The sequence below is a fragment of the Cotesia typhae genome, unplaced genomic scaffold (genome assembly GCF_013202065.1).
Source record: "Cotesia typhae breed Kobodo isofemale line unplaced genomic scaffold, CoteBio_Ctyphae contig_83, whole genome shotgun sequence".
Classification (NCBI taxonomy): domain Eukaryota; kingdom Metazoa; phylum Arthropoda; class Insecta; order Hymenoptera; family Braconidae; genus Cotesia; species Cotesia typhae.
Genome location: NW_027423769.1, coordinates 824,572 through 840,683, shown reverse-complemented (window position 1 = coordinate 840,683; position 16,112 = coordinate 824,572). Strand labels below are relative to the sequence as shown.

The following is a 16,112-nucleotide window of genomic DNA, read 5'->3' as shown; positions in this document are numbered from 1 at the left end:
ATTCTTCTGGCATTTTTATTTTGGTGTGAGTCGTTGACACAATAAAGTAATCAACATATTTGCGATAAAAAAAATTTTTATTATTATTATTTACTGTATGAGCGTTAATTAAGTTACTGTATCTCCTAAAATATTGAAGATAGCCCCATTAAATAATAACGTTTTTTGTAGGAAATTTAATAAGCTACAATTTTGGTCTCTTATAATTTTTTGATAAAATCAAAATTTCAAAAGTTACAGCCACTTTTAAAGTAACTAAATAGTAATTCAATATTCCATTCAAAAGCTTGTCATTATTATTATTATTATTAAATTTAAGAAATAATATCAATCAAGATAATTAAAATAAGTAAATATAATACTAAATAAAAAGCGTGCGTGTTTTTAGCGTTACATTGAAGTAAAAACGGAGTGATAGTAAAAATCCGAGCTGAGATAAAAAGAAGAATATTATTATGATGGCATATATTGCTGAGAGGGATAAGGACGATAGAAAAAGTAAAATAAAGAGGCCAGAGAATTAAAAGCTATGTATTGAAGAGGGTGGGGAAGAGCAAATGAAATTGAGGACTGAGGGTTGGGGTGTTGGGTGAACCAACGTTCTCCATCTCCATCTCCAATACCAGAACTCAAAGCTTCAACCCCATTCCGGTGCGCGCAAGCGTTCCAATATAGCTTCAAGCTCCCATTATAATCGTCAACTAGCGTAGGCGTATGAGAACCGGCCGCAAGCTCGGTCTCCGATACTCGGCCTAGAGTTGAACAATTATTAAAAAATAAATTGTTAATTTTTAATACAGAAATTTTTTACCTTTAAGTGCAAAAGTTGATTTTTTTTTTTTTTTTTTTTTTTAAATTAATAGTAAAAAAATTTCTTCGCTAGTTTAAAGAGTATCAAGAAGAAGACTAGTTATAGTCTGTGGAGATAAAATAAGCACCCAGAGCAATTGCAACACCAGTTCTAGTGTCAGTATCAGCAGCAGCAGCAGCAGCAGAAATTCTGTGAAGAAATAAATAAAAAAAGTTAAAAGAAGAAATATAAAAATTAGAGGTGACATGTGAGCACTTACATTAAAATAGACAGTAAAATAGTCCAATAAATAGACTTCAAAAATGGAAGCGCCGAGCACTAAGGTAAGCAAAGGATTGTTAATAATCTAAGAAGCTAAGAAGTTCTCAGCGCTGATTAAGATGCCCCGGGATGGGCTTTGTAAATCAATAATTTCACCATGTTACCGACAAGTTGACATGACCTGAGAGATAACCCATTTTTAAATAAACTTTTAGGATTAATTATTCGCAAAGGTCTGGGCATCGCTCATCCTCACTACGTAGTCGAGGTGTATTGTAAAGTACTAGCAGTAGCTTGGTGGTGTGTGAGTGGTGTATATATTTTGTATACTGACTTGAATCGACGGTTCCTGGTATTGGTATTAGTATTGGAGCTCGCTGTAGTGTAGTCGTCATTGCTCGCATAGTAGTGAATCTATAATTCAATTGCCACCTTATAGATTCTTAGATGCTTGACATCCATGCTACGGTATTTGCGTTATAATACGGTGATGCATTTACTATCGACACGTAATCAAGACTCGAGTGATTTCCGATTTCAATGCTAATTTATTTTATTACCGCTTCTTGGGGAGATGTTTATTCGAATCAATGTCTTCTGAGGAGTAATCACTTGAATTAGTAGTTTTTTTTATGACATTTAAGTTAGAACTTAAAATTTTTTTTAATAAATAAATTTGTTAAAAATTATTTGATTTTTTTTTAATTTCTTCAGATCAATTTTTTTTGTCATAATTTATTTAAAAAAAAAAAAATTATTAAAATTATCAAATATCTGCTAAATTAATTTTCATTTTTTTTTAATGTAATAATTATTTTATATATATATATATATATATATATATATATATATATATATATATATATATATATATATATATATATATATATATATATATATATATATATATATATTTTTTTTTTTTAATCAAAAGACATTTAACCAATTTTTCTACATTTTTTAACAAATAAATAAATTTTATTTATTAAATGCCTTTTGATTAATATTTTTATATATTTATTTTATTTTTAAAAATAAAATAATTATACAATTATTAAAATCAATATTTATACATTTAAACTAGCAATTTTCTGATAAAAAAAAAATATAAGTAATTTTTATCACAAAATATTGATCAACAGTATGAAAAAAAAAAAATAAAGAAGAAGTTATAATTTATAATTTATAATAAATATTGATCAAAAGAAATAAATAAAATAATAAATTATAAATATATTTGTTTTAGTAGTTTACTTCGAAGGACGTTGAAGAAGTTTACAGTTAACGGAAGTTGTAGCCACTAGTTATCGTTGTTATTGCGCAACTTGTGTTTGATGTAATTACAGTTTCTGATTGTGATTGCATAGGTTGTAATAGTAATGCAATTAATGGCCAGGAGAAAAAAATAACTGAAAAAAGAAAAAGATTAAGTTAAAATTAATTCGAGTAAGAGATAAAATTTAATAACACTCTTAAATATAACAAGAGATTTTATTTATCATTTTTGTTCGGTGTTATCTTTGAGGGTGACACTAAAAGTGCCAGGGTATTTTATCAGGATGAATGACTGGAGGGTAACTTAATAAGGATCCCTCGTTTTTTTTTCCCTATCATCTTCACCCTGATTGCAGGCGTTTGGTTTTCTCTGGCGGCTGACAAGTCAATCTGGGGATAAAAATAATAAATAAAATTAATGACTGGAAGTTATTTTTGTTGGAAAGATCTATTTTTCTAATTTGTTTTCAAAATTGATCATTTAATCTATTTCTAATATTATTAAAAAAAAAATTAATTACTTTACTTGAATTAAATAAAAATTATTGCAATAAATTTTTATTTTTTTTTTTTTTTAAGTGTATTATTTCTTGAAGACAAAACTTTAAAAAAGAACTCGGATGAAATTTCTGTCGTTTAAAATAAAAATCGATGATACTTTGGCTGAGGTTCAAAGATTGTTAATACTATACCCGGGCATAATACTTTGCGTTAACAAGCTGAGGATTTTTCTTAAAACTTGTATGAACCTCCAGCAGTACTGTTAACAAATTTGCTATAATTGCTGAGATTTATCAATTAAATCAGGAAGGTTTTAATTGACTATTACTCGGTAATAAAACAATTATAGAAGGAGGATGGCAGCGAGACAATTAAATAGGAAGAGAGAATGAGAATGGAAAACAGAGAAGAGGGGTGAAGTGGACGATCGATATGTAGTGAATAGCTAAATCCGATATATATTTTACAGATATATAAAGAGAATTTTCCGATGCTTTACAAAACGTTGACTCATCTGTTTTCCTCGAATGAATAAAACTATTCAAGTTTCTTGTGTATTTCTCATCTGTGACCCGCTGCCCGATCGATCCGGGTTATGTACTACTATCCAGTCTACTCCGTGTAACACTTTTCGTATTCCAATCAGATTTACTGATACACTATATTATTCCGAATTTTATTTTGTTCTCCTCGATTCTATTGTGTTAATCATGTCTCGGGGGTGTTTGCTGCTCCGCATTAAGTTTCACGATCCAATCATACTAAAACTTTCAAGAAACTTTATTTTCAAGTGACGTTGACAGTACACTAGATGAATTTCATTGAAGATGCCTGAAAAATTATTAATAATTAAATTTTAACCAAAAAAAAAAATTCCACATCAACTTTTTAAAATTGAAAATTAATTTTGCAGATTTTTGTAACAAATAAATTAAAGAAAAAAAATTGACATGTAGAAATTAAATATTCAATTTTTAAATTATAATAAAAAAATTTTTAATACCTGTCAACTTCAGTGCAATCAGATGTTTGCTAATTTCAGTATCATAACCTAAAAAAAAAAAATAACAAAACAAATTATTTAAATAGTTTATGATCATAAAAAGTTAACTTTATGACCTTAGAAATAAATATAAATAAATAAATACAGTTATTATGACTTACCATTCGATAGTGTTAAATTTTTTTATAATACTGAAATTAAACATTTTATAGTTTTTATAAATATATATATATATATATATATATATATATATATATATATATATATATATATATATATATATATATATATATATATATATATTAATCAATAGTACTTGTCATTAATATATTCTTCTCATTATTAATTTTTCTGCTTATTGATAATTTTATTTTTAATTGATTAAAAATTTTATTGTGAAAAATAAAAAAACAATTAATTTATTTGTAGCCTACAAGCATGCGAAGAAGACTGTCACATCGAAAAAAATGGCCTTTGCACCTGGGACTGTTTATGGTGTACATAATTATTCAATTAACAACCTCGTCATACTCTGCGTCGACATCTCCTTCAGAACTGGGAGTCCCGACGACAGTTATACAACCAGCGACACAGAAGCCGACCTCAGCACCTGCAGAACAAAAGAAAGAAGAAGTAACTGAAGCTCCCAAGGCGGTGGAGCAAGCAAAAGAGAAGCCCAAGGTGGAAACAACATCCTCACCTAAGACAAAAGACTCTTCTAAGGTAACTAAGGACAAGGCGAGCGAACCCGTTGTCAAGAAGGAGGCTAACGCTACCGCCAATCAGGTAATAAATTATTATTATTATTAATTTCAATTTAATTAAATATTAAAATTAATTCAGTAGATATTTAATAATTTTTTAACAAATAAATTATGCCAAAAAAAAAAAAAATAAAAAAATTGTAAATAATTATATGTAATTTATACTTTTAAACAGACTCAAGTTCTCACGACAGTCGCGCCGAAGTCCGCGAATCCTACATGGAGGCCAAAACGCGCAAACTGCAGCCCGCCTGCGATCGAGCAGTTTCCCAGGCCGGTGATGGGTCCTGGAGCAAGAAAGCACGGAGGTCTGATCATCCACATCCTCGTCGCGGTTTACACTTTTCTGGGACTGGCGATTGTCTGCGACGATTATTTCGTCGCTAGTTTGGACCGGATTTGCGAAGAATTGAGATTAACTCCAGATGTTGCCGGAGCAACCTTCATGGCAGCTGGTTCATCGGCGCCGGAATTGGCGACTGTTATAATCGGTGTCTTCTTTGCCAAAGATGACATCGGCGTCAGCGGAGTAATTGGAAGCGCAGTATTCAATATTATGTTTGTAATATCCGTCTGCGGATTGTGTACCACTACAGTGTCGAAACTCAACTGGTGGCCGCTCTGCCGTGACAGCTTCTTTTACTTCATCTCTATTCTCATCATGCTTGGCACCATTTACAATGAAATAATATCATGGTATTGTATTTTATTTTACTTCATAATATGGCAATAAATGTCATATCAATATCCTTCCTTGGAAAGGATTTTGGTAAAGCTTAAGCTTCTTTTATTTTGTAGGTCGGAGTCGCTTTTCATGCTGATCATGTACGGGGTTTATTGTGTCGTTTTGTCCTACAACAGTCGGCTGGAGCGCTGGGCCAAGTCTTACAATATACCGTTTTTACCAAAAGACGATGAGCCTGCTGAAGAAAGTGCTTTGGTGAGTTACAGGTCACTTCAAGAAGATAGGACGTCTTATACTGGACCTAACTCACCTGTTACTGAACAAGTTAGATCTCAAGGTTGGTAATAATAATTTATTATTATTGTTCTTATTTTGATAACTTACTAAATTACTATATCTCCTAAAATATTGAAGATAGCTCCATTAAATAGTAACGTTTTTTGTAAGAAATTTAATAAGCTACAATTTTGGTATCTTATAATTTTTCTCAAAAATCAATATTTTAGGAGTTACAGCCATTTTTAATTTTTATGTCTCAAAGATCAGAATAAAAAAAAATTTTTTTTGTCAATTTAAAATTTTAAATATTCTTGAGACTAAAACAAAATATTTTATAAATACCAAAATAATTATTTCTTCTTTAAAATAACCAGGAATGGGTGAAGAAGCAATCCAACAAGAACCACAAGCACCACCAGCCCCAAAGCAGCCAGAATATTACAAAGCAAAAGAGCCAGATCAAAACGAAGTGTCACCTCTGGAAAAGCCGACAGAAGGTGGACAGTGGGCTCTATTTAAGTGGGGTCTCGTCTATCCCATTCATTATACATGTCGAGCGACAATGCCAGACTGCCGACAAGAGAAATGGCGTAGCTGGTACCCATTTACCTTCTGCATCTCCATGATATGGATTAGCTTCTACAGTTACATAATGGTCTGGATGATCACAATAATCGGCAAGTCCATTGAAATCAATTAAATTAATTCCAAAAAACTTCAATAATTAACACAATAAGATTGATTATTTCAGGAAGTACCTTAGGGATTCCAGACACAGTTATGGGTTTGACATTTGTAGCAGCCGGAGTGAGTGTTCCTGACGCGCTGTCCTCTCTGGCCGTCATTAAAGAGGGTCTGGGTGATATGGCTGTGAGTAATGCGGTCGGCAGCAATGTCTTTGATATTCTGGTGTGTCTTGGACTTCCTTGGTTCATCCAAACTGCCATGATCCAACCTGGTTCTCATGTTAATGTTACTAGTAGAGGTAACTCATTTTTTTTTTTTTTTCTTTTCATCTAAAATAATTTTTAACAAAAAAATTAATTTAAACAAAATTGCATTTTTAATTTTTTTTAATTTTTGCATGTAAATATTTTTTTGCCATAATTTATTTGTTAAAAAAAATTATTAATAATAATAATAATAATAATTCCTTAATTTTTATTTATTATTAAAAATAAAAAATTACAGGTCTTACGTACTCAACTCTTTCACTACTTTCAACCGTGGTCTTTCTAGTAGTCGCGACTCACTTAAACGGCTGGAAACTTGATCGAAGATACGGAGTAATACTGATGGTTTGGTATCTAATTTTCATAGTCTTCGCTTCATTATACGAGCTCAATGTCTTCGGTCAAATGAATCCACCTGTATGTCCCAGCGTGTTTTAATCGAGTAGTCAATTAACTCCATTGTTAATGCTGTCATTAACATCAAAATTATCATCATTATTGTTACCATTATCACATTAAATTATAATTATCATCTCCAAATTAACTAGCTTTTGTGCGTTTAAAACAAGTGCCCCTCAAATAGCTAGTTTAATTTAATTAATGGAAATTACTGTAATTTAAATACGTCAGAATTTTTACTGTAGGACAGTACATTTTATCAGTATTAAGTTGTCCTGGTTATTTAATTTTATTATTATTAATTTTTTTTTATTAAAGTCAAATTGTCAAATTGTCAAAGGTCAATAAACTAGTTATTGACACTAGCAATTTTATTCTAATTAAAAAAATAAAAAATAATCTTCAAATTTATAATTAAAAAATTAAATTTATTAGAGTTAATTTTTTTAATTAAAATAAAATTGCAAGTGTCAATAAATGGGGTTTTTTTTTTTTTTTTTTTTTTTTATCTTATAACATTATTATTAAATACAAAAGCCTATATGGAGGACAAATGTTTAACCAGTCAATAGTAAATGCATCGCAATTGTTAATATCTAATTACCAGAAACAATGAAGAAATAACAATAAATAAAATAAACGATTGATAGTCTTGATATCGTCCTATATACTGCATTTGATTAGATGTTTATGGGTGAAGACATCGAATATATTTAAACAAAAAAAAAAAAAAAAAAAAAAAAAATAATTTACTTATATATATTTACAAAGCTTTAGCCTAATTTTTTAAACTAGATTTTTGTCAATCATTTTAATAACCACAAATAATATTGCATAGGCCTAAAACGCGTTGATATTTGTATAAAATTTATAAAAATAAAAAAAAAATAATTATTAATTAATTAAAAAGACATACGACGGATGGTGAGTGTACTAGCAGATTCGCATCTTCACATCTTATCTTATAAAACATTACTAATTCTAATTCCTATTGATACTTATATTAGCCGAATAGTTACTTATGTAAATTTCTTCCTCCATCGCATGTTTCTTCCTCAAAGTACTTATGTAATTATTAAATTATTAAATGAAAAACAATTGCTCACACCACCCGCTCGTTAGTCAGCATTTAAATTTAAATAATAAAGTCATCACGAGTGTATTAATAGATTATTTAATTAATTATTATATTATATTATATTATATTATATTGTATTGTATTATTGTTAGCATAGTTTGATAAAATTCTGCGATGGCACGGCCGCTCTAAGATTACTCGGCGATTGAGATCAAAGAGATTCCTCGTGGCGAGTGGTTTTAAGTTAGGTGAAAAGGCATCATGTGCCTTTTATATTAGCGCTCAGAAATTAACTCTCTTGTGTGAGAAGTAAAAATTATGAGAAGATGTGAGAAGAGATTTTATTTAAAAAGGGTTTGAGGAAGTTTGAGTAAACGAAGAATGAGCTAATATAAGAAGAAATAAAAATAATTAAAAAATAAGAAATAAAAAAATTAAAGAAGAAATAAAAATTAAGAAGAAAAAAAATGAAGAAATATAAAAAGAGCGACCTTATGACTAAGAAGACAATAATTGAATCAGCCTTATCCAATGAAAGTATCTACACCATTGAAAACTCTGCGCGTTCCTTGGATATATGTAATAAAACTCGCATGCACCAGAATCCTTTGATCTTTAAACTGACGCTTCGTCACCAGAATCGGGGATCATTTTTATTACCCTGACGTCCTGACGAAAATTCACTCGTATCGGCCGGTGCCACGTTGTTCACTATAAATTATTGATTATTATTATTAATTAAATTAAATTAAATGTTTAATATTAAATTTAAATCAAGACACAAGACCAATTGTAAGCTTTATTATTGTTTGATTACGTACCGTAGTTATAGATGTTAGATATACATAGATATATATATATATATATATATATATATATACTACATACATTTATGGCTGTTGAACGTTTTAATGTTGTCCTTGTCATATTATTAATATTAATATAAATCCCCGTGGAATTAGCGAGTGAGTGAGATTTAATAAGGGATGACGGGATGTAATTTGCGATCGCAAGGATCGCGCAGTGAATATTTTAACGTAATTATAATTATATATATATATAAGTATATATTGAAGTATACATGAAAATTTATCATTTATTATTTGTAATAAATATACCTATTGTGAAGAAATAAATAATTAATATTAATATGTATTATATAAGCATTGTATGCTTAGATCGGTTGAAAGTTTCTGGTTAATCACTGTGTTAATAATCTTTTAGTGTTTAGAGAAACGATGCATTGTTACTATATACACTATTATTATTAATATATATTGTATTTATTATTATTATATTATTTATTTTTATTAAAATCTATTCTTCAGATAAAAAGCCCAATTGTTTTATTTTTATCTTGGGAAGAAATACAAAAATAATTATTTCAATATTATTAATTATAATTAATTAATTTTTTTTTATAAAATTAATTATTTATTATCTAAAATTAAAAATAATTTGTTGAGTGTTGAAGAAAAAAAAAACATTTGGGCTATTTATCTTCCTTTTTTTAAATTTACAATAGAAAAAAAATTTTTTGAAGAAGAAATTAAATCTGTATATAATTTATTAAAAATTCTAAACAATTATAAAAAAAAAAAAAAAGAATTAATTAAAAATATATATGCTCAGGCTATCAACGAACTATATCTTCCCTCAGAGTCAAATTGTTCTTATCTGCGTTTAATTATACATATTTGTCTGAATATTAATTATTTGTTGATGATAAAAAAATAATATGGTTTAAATATATATCGAAAATATTATATTAATTAATTAATTAATTATTATATAAATATACGAATGAATTTAAGGAATTGGTAAAAGGGTCAATATAGAAATGTAGCTGTTGTGATAAATATATTTATGTAATTAATAGTTTTGCAATATGGTAACTTACAGTAGACTTCATTTATTTGTTAAATAAATAATTAATAATAATAAAATATATATATTATAATAAAATTTAATGAGTGCAAATTTTTATTCTTAATAGTGTACTTTATTTAAATGTATCATTTCTTTGCTATATAAAATTTATTTAGAAAAACTAAATTTTGTCTAATTATTTCTTCACAAATTTTTTTTTTAATTATTTAATAAATTATTTCATAATAATTTAATTGTTATAAATATTTATGTCTGTCAACTTCAGTGTCAATAAAATTAATAAAGTGAATCTGGAGCTTATAAAAGCGCCCGCAGTGGCGCCAGTTGCGCGTGAACTCCGAAGGGGTTAAGAGCTGTCAGAAAAAAATAACAATACCAATCAGTTTCACATGGTTATGACATCTGTTAATTGCAAGTTAATTGACATAAATATTACACAGTTAATTTTAAATTATTAATTAAAAATTATACTTTATTGATATTTAGTTTTGATAGTGGTATTAAGTTAAAACTTTTTTTATTTTTGTTAGTTTTATACAAAATAATACAATGAAAGGCCTGTTAATTTTCGACCATCTCCACGATGTCTTGTTTACAAAGTGTAATAAAAAATTTACTAATCATATGGAAAGTTTGGCGAAATTACAAGGATTGATATCTGAAGAGGTAATTTAATAATTTTTTATTTAACAATTTTATTTATGAAAATTAATTTAGTATATTTAATAATTTTATTAAAAAGTAAATTATGAAAAAAAAAAAAAAAAAAAAAAAAAAAAAAAAAATATGACATTAAAGTTAGCTGTCACTTGACAATTTTTTAATTTTATTAAAACCTAGTTTATTTTTCAGGAAAATTAAAAAAATTATCTAGTTATTAATTTTATTTATTTTTAGGATGAAAATTCAACGCAATTAAGTGGAAATATTTTAATGCAATTATTTTCACCAATAGTGACGTCCCAGCAAGTAATGACAACACAGTTCGGTAATTCGTATTCATCAATCAAGTGTCAGGATGGCACTAACATGGTGTTTGATGATTTTATGGGTTACACATTTATTTATGTCGCCACGGATGACACTGAGCTGATGAAGAAAACTTTGGGAGTTTGTATAACTATTGTGGGTCATATTTGTGGGCCTGATGTAGCTGTGTATGTATTTACAAATTTTTTTTCTCATCATTAATTTAATAAATACATTTATTACTAAATAATAATTAATTACATAAAAAAAATTTTTTATTTTAGATTAAAAACAAGCAAGCACAAAGCTCTGGTGGTCTCTTCCCTTCTGGACGCTTGGAAAGAACTCCGCGAAGAAGAGCAAAGTTTCCTGACAGAATCAGTGGAACAATTGTCCGTAAACGCAGACTTGGCATCATTAACCTTAAAAATCTTGCGTGACGCAGCCGACAAACTGAAAGCCCAGTCTGACTTTCCCAACGTGCATGTGCTAGTATTAGTTGACCACAAATTTCTCTCTTTATACTCGACAAAAAACGCGCAAGACCTCAACGCAGCAGACATTCTGCTGATGGTCCTGCTGTGCAAAGTGATCAGCGACAATGAAAAGCCCGAGGGAACAGAAGACGCAGACTTGTTGTGGAGCCATAGTAATTCATCGCCCGAAAAGCCGCTGAGCATCGACAGCAAGCTGGCGAACCCCACGTCAGCTGACATAATGCACTTGTTCAACGACTCGAGAGATTCTTCAGTGAATGAAGGTCTTTGCTCGCTAGCCGAGGACGGTCTGTACAGCCAGCTTGTGCTGCTAGGCTCAGAGCAGACTCGGACGGCCAATGTGGTCCATATATTCCAGCTGAGCCCAGGGATAAATTTGCTGACCATCATGGAAGTTACCAACCAGGCGATATCTTCCGGACTTTATGAGAGCTTTCATCACTTGAATGTTGCGAGTTCTCTGCAATCCCAAAGAGACTTTGACGAGCTGAGGCCGAGCTTCGATTCATTTGACTCGACGATTAAAAAAACTGTTGATGGGATCAAGAAATACCGGTCGCACGTCAACAACGACGTGGACATGTGCCAGCGCAGACTCCAAGTCAAGTGGGAGTTCCTAAGACGCAAGTACATGGATTTCTTCAAGCAACGCGACTCGGAATCTCTCCTGCAAATAGAGTCGAACATGCCGGGACTGATTGACACCATGGTAGAGCTACTCCGGCTGACTTGCTTCGACAGGAGTGTCTTGAAGCTCGGCTGCGATGTTATTGTAACAGTTAGTCGGCTAGTCCGCCAGAAATTCAATGACTTCAACGACTTTCTCAAAGTCAAAGCGCTGAAAAATTTCTCACTTGGATCATATCCTTTTGATAGTATTTTTTTTAGCTGGTATATGGTTTAGGTATCTGCTTACTGTACTTCATACGTAATGCTTGTTGTATTTTTCCTTAATGTGTTGTCTATATTTACGAGAACTTCCCTAACAATCAATAAATATCTTGAAGAATTTCCCGGGCTGGTGCACTTTATTTACATCGATCGCTCGACTCACCGGCTCACCGCGCCCACGCTGGATTTTACTAATTTGGAGACTCTGGCGCTGACGAAAAAGAAAATTTGGGCGATGATTGATCAGAGTAGGAATCATCTTCAGGAAGGACATTTTTCGATTATGTGGAAAGACACTACTTTTAATTACGCATATTTTCTTTGGTTTGAAGATAGCTCTGTGAGTAAAGACACTGTAGCTCCTAGAATATTAAAGATAATATAGCCTATAGCCCCATAAAATAGTAACGTTTTTTGTAGGAAATTTAATAAGCTACAATTTTGATCTCTTATTATTTTTTTTTCAAAAATTAATATTTCATGAGTTACAGCCATTTTTAAAGTAACTAGATATTAATTCAAAATTTAATTATTATTTTATTAATAAATTATTTATAATAATTTTTTTTTAATCACTAAATAATATAATCATAAATATTTTATGTCTCAGGGATCTCCACTAAAATGCAAGACTTACTTAAACCAACAAATGAAAAGTTTACCAGTACCAGGAATACTCTGCGGTGATTATTACAAAAAATTATCTCAAATTTATTTCCCAAAAGTGTCATTCAACAAAATGAGGATTTATGAACTCTACTGTGTCCATCTTGGCCTGGCAACTTCCTCGTGTGTCCTCGAGCACTCGCGAAGACTCGCAGCGACGATCTGGGAAATTACCGGGCTTCCCAATAACCCAGCTGATATTTTATAATGTGATTTTTAAACTTAAAAAAAAAACAATCTGTGTCAATAATTTTATTTAATAATTTAAACAGTATTTATAAAAATAATTGATTTTTAAAGCTAAATATGAAGACTAAATTATTTTATTTCAACGTAAGAAATATTTACAACAATCCTTACAGGTTTAAAATTTTTTTGTAATCTTCTTTGGATAATAGACAAATTTAACTTTTAAATTTAATAATTAATTAAAGTTTGAATAATTAGAGAAAAAAAAAAAATTATATTAATGGAAAAATATAGCTTAGATTATTAAGTATTACAATCAGTCGGATTTATCAAACGACTTTTTAGCCGCACTACTGCAAAATCGTGGAACTGGAGATTGAGACTGAGATTTTTTTAAATTTTCATTATTCACACACTTATTATTAATATTTAATGATACTGAAGGAATTAAAAGCTGACTTTCCTTGGGTTTTTTATTCTGGACTTTAGTAACAGTTACCTCGTTGAAAAATTTATAAGATTTACCGCCAGAGTCTTCCAAGCCCTTCTTTATCATCTCTGCTGGTTCGCCACTTGAGTAATTATCGATACGCATTATTGGCTCTGTGTTCTGCAACCGGGAACTTTCTATTTCTCTTTGCAGCTCCTTGATTTCATTTTCTAGTTCAAGCAGCTCACGATCTGATTGTAATACTGCTGCAACTAGCTGCTTGAGATAATGCTCCGCTGCCTGGGATATCGTTACGATAGATTCGTACGCTGGAGTTCTCGCGAAATCAATCCTTTAATTAAATAAATTTTTTGTTAACAAGAAAAAATTTTTTTAAATATAGATTATTATCTGTTAATTTTTAATGTTCTAAAAAATTAAATATACTTACTGTAATTTATCAACTAGTCTAGAAAAATGATCTTTTACAGCATCAACACGCTTGATAGGTGTTGGTTTGTAATCAGAACCGTCAAATCTTGATGCATCTGCTCCCAAATTATTAATTTTTAATTGTACTGGATGATGATTTCTATAAAAATAATTATTTTTTTATTTTTAACAGTTTTATAATTTAAAAAAAAAATTTTTTTTTTTATTTTTTATAGCTTTAAATTTAAAAAAAAAAAAAAAAAAAAAAATTTTATGATACTAAAATTAATAGACATCTAAAAATTTTTATAATAAATCAATTATTGTAATAAATTACTACAAAAAAAATATTAAAAAAAAATTCACAATTATTTTTAAATGTGGAATTTTTTTTATTATAATTAAACTATAATAAAAATCTCAAAAAATAATTAGACGTCATTAAAATTCATAATTACAAAAAAATAAAATAAAAATTTACCCATTTTTATTTTTCGAAAGCACAAGTCTGAATTTATGAGTATTTTTCTTGTCAGTGACATTGTAACTCAGCATGCCAGCAATAAAATGCTGCTTATCATTATCATCATCATCATCACAAAATATATTCTCAAACTGTTTATGTAATACTTTGTCTCTCAAAGTAGGAAACAGCGAGCTATTTAATCTAAAACGATACCATCCAACGATTTCCTTCTCCCTGCCATTGACGAATTCCTTCAATTTGCCCTCATCAATTTTTCCAACCGAATTGTAAATTGAATCAGCTGACAACAGTGGCATAACCCCTCTAATATCTAAAAAATTTTTAATAATTAACATGCAAAAAAAAAAAAAAAAAAAAATAATTTAATTAAATTTTGTGTCAAGTTACAACTTACTGATATGCAGTTCTGTGGAATCGACTTGTCTGTCAGTATCAGTTACTTTTTTGGTAACATACGTCAAGACTTCACCAAGCAGAAATCCCATCTGTAAAATAAAAACATTTAAAATTATTGTTTATTTATTTAATTATTTATTATTTATTTTTAAACATAAACAAGCCGCAGATTTGAACCGAGTTTTAGGTTAAACCTTGCTCAAATAAAAAACGTATTTATTTTCAGTCGAGAAAATAATTATAAAATATTTTTTAATTGTACTATTGACAGTATTAATTATAATTATTTTTTTATTTACCTGATCACTAACAGTTTTGACATTTTCATAAATTAAATAAGAAAGTGCAGCACCAGAAATTGTAACGAATGATGTGTTATCCGCCATGATTGACAGATAAATGTGCTATATTGCATCCAGAGGGAAGTTTTTATTTAAGTTTTGACGTGAGTAAATATTTTTTAACATTCATTTTTCATAACCTACATATTTAATAATGTTTTCACACAAAGCGTCGCGTCTGTAAAATTACATACAATATATTTATCCTTAATTAATAATATTTTTTTTTTATTATTTCAGCAGAAGAACACCTTGGTTGAGTTTAATAATTAAATAAACTTTAATTACACTGCAATTGGTAAATAAATATTTATTAAATTATTTTTTTAAAACACTAAAATCAGTAAATAACAATTTCTTGGTTTTGAACGTGGCTGAAAATTAGTGTCATTATTTCTTCTTAATTATGAAAGGTAAATTAACAATTTTTTTTTTACTTTATTAATTTTTTCATAAATATTCAATTGTTCATTATTATTACTATGATGAATAATTATTTAAGTTCTTGAATAAAATCACGAAAATTAATTATATTTAATAAAATTTAGCTGTCACTTGAAAATTTCTTTAATTTTTTTAAGAAAGAAATTTATTGTAAAAAATAATTTAAAAAAAATTGCATTTTTAATTTATTAAAATTCCTACAAGTCCATTTTTTACGTTATAAGTTTTTTTTTACTATAATTTATTTATTAACAAAAATAAAAAAAAAATTGTAAAATGACAGCTACATTTAATGTCATCGAAAATTAATTTAGCAGGTATTTAATAATATTTTTAATAAATAAATTATGGCAAAAAAAAAAAAATTGACATGTAGAAATTTAAAAAAATTATAAATGCAATTTTTTTTACAGAGCCATATTCACCAACAACAAGTCCCAGATGTTTTCCAATGCGCGCTGATGTTAAGAC

General features: G+C 28.8%; 3 protein-coding genes and 1 long non-coding RNA gene across 12 annotated transcripts; 2 read left to right on the top strand and 2 right to left on the bottom strand.

Moving 5' to 3' along the window:
* Window positions 1–613: 613 nt before the first annotated feature.
* Window positions 614–3,881, bottom strand: LOC141533252 (uncharacterized). Of its 2 annotated transcripts, none has more exons than XR_012480211.1 (6): window positions 3,852–3,881; window positions 2,869–3,679; window positions 2,327–2,737; window positions 1,071–1,669; window positions 812–1,000; window positions 614–752 (listed from the first exon to the last, which is right to left on the bottom strand). It is a non-coding gene; the product is annotated as an uncharacterized LOC141533252 (long non-coding RNA). The 2 variants fall into 2 exon arrangements; XR_012480212.1 differs by lacking the exon at window positions 3,852–3,881 and having other exon boundaries at window positions 1,071–1,253; window positions 1,407–1,669; window positions 2,869–3,006.
* Window positions 979–10,064, top strand: LOC141533244 (putative sodium/potassium/calcium exchanger CG1090). 8 transcript variants are annotated; one of them, XM_074252014.1, is made up of 7 exons: window positions 979–1,134; window positions 4,281–4,637; window positions 4,791–5,311; window positions 5,414–5,637; window positions 5,954–6,256; window positions 6,331–6,564; window positions 6,771–10,064. In XM_074252014.1, exons 1-7 carry the CDS (start codon window positions 1,114–1,116, stop codon window positions 6,968–6,970), a joined length of 1,860 nt encoding a protein of 619 aa, XP_074108115.1. In that variant the 5' UTR covers window positions 979–1,113; the 3' UTR covers window positions 6,971–10,064. The 8 variants fall into 8 exon arrangements, with proteins under 8 accessions (XP_074108115.1, XP_074108122.1, XP_074108120.1 ...); XM_074252021.1 differs by lacking the exon at window positions 979–1,134 and adding an exon at window positions 3,358–3,469; XM_074252019.1 differs by lacking the exon at window positions 979–1,134 and adding an exon at window positions 3,455–3,481.
* Window positions 10,065–10,284: 220 nt separating this feature from the next.
* On the top strand, window positions 10,285–13,227 carry Hps1 (Hermansky-Pudlak syndrome 1 protein). The gene is made up of 5 exons (XM_074252283.1): window positions 10,285–10,565; window positions 10,797–11,056; window positions 11,153–12,226; window positions 12,338–12,596; window positions 12,867–13,227. Exons 1-5 carry the CDS (start codon window positions 10,449–10,451, stop codon window positions 13,128–13,130), a joined length of 1,974 nt encoding a protein of 657 aa, XP_074108384.1. The 5' UTR covers window positions 10,285–10,448; the 3' UTR covers window positions 13,131–13,227.
* Window positions 13,228–13,229: 2 nt separating this feature from the next.
* On the bottom strand, window positions 13,230–15,470 carry LOC141533411 (BRISC complex subunit FAM175B). The gene is made up of 5 exons (XM_074252286.1): window positions 15,156–15,470; window positions 14,855–14,945; window positions 14,455–14,770; window positions 13,993–14,133; window positions 13,230–13,893 (listed from the first exon to the last, which is right to left on the bottom strand). The coding sequence occupies exons 1-5, from the start codon at window positions 15,240–15,242 to the stop codon at window positions 13,428–13,430; spliced, it is 1,101 nt and encodes a 366-aa protein (XP_074108387.1). The 5' UTR covers window positions 15,243–15,470; the 3' UTR covers window positions 13,230–13,427.
* Window positions 15,471–16,112: the final 642 nt, after the last annotated feature.

Bases quoted from the DNA above. Each gene is read 5' to 3' on its own strand.
- Hps1 (XM_074252283.1), top strand. From the start codon at position 10,449: ATGAAAGGCCTGTTAATTTTCGACCATCTCCACGATGTCTTGTTTACA. The intron at 12,227-12,337 runs ATATCCTTTTGA...GTCTATATTTAC, and splicing joins AAAAATTTCTCACTTGGATC to GAGAACTTCCCTAACAATCA. The intron at 12,597-12,866 runs GTGAGTAAAGAC...TTTATGTCTCAG, and splicing joins TTTGGTTTGAAGATAGCTCT to GGATCTCCACTAAAATGCAA.
- LOC141533411 (XM_074252286.1), bottom strand. From the start codon at position 15,242: ATGGCGGATAACACATCATTCGTTACAATTTCTGGTGCTGCACTTTCT. The intron at 14,771-14,854 runs GTAAGTTGTAAC...AAAATTTTTTAG, and splicing joins TTCCACAGAACTGCATATCA to ATATTAGAGGGGTTATGCCA. The intron at 14,134-14,454 runs GTAAATTTTTAT...TTATTTTTATAG, and splicing joins CTTTCGAAAAATAAAAATGG to AAATCATCATCCAGTACAAT.
- LOC141533244 (XM_074252014.1), top strand. From the start codon at position 1,114: ATGGAAGCGCCGAGCACTAAG. The intron at 1,135-4,280 runs GTAAGCAAAGGA...ATTTATTTGTAG, and splicing joins TGGAAGCGCCGAGCACTAAG to CCTACAAGCATGCGAAGAAG. The intron at 6,257-6,330 runs GCAAGTCCATTG...TGATTATTTCAG, and splicing joins CTGGATGATCACAATAATCG to GAAGTACCTTAGGGATTCCA.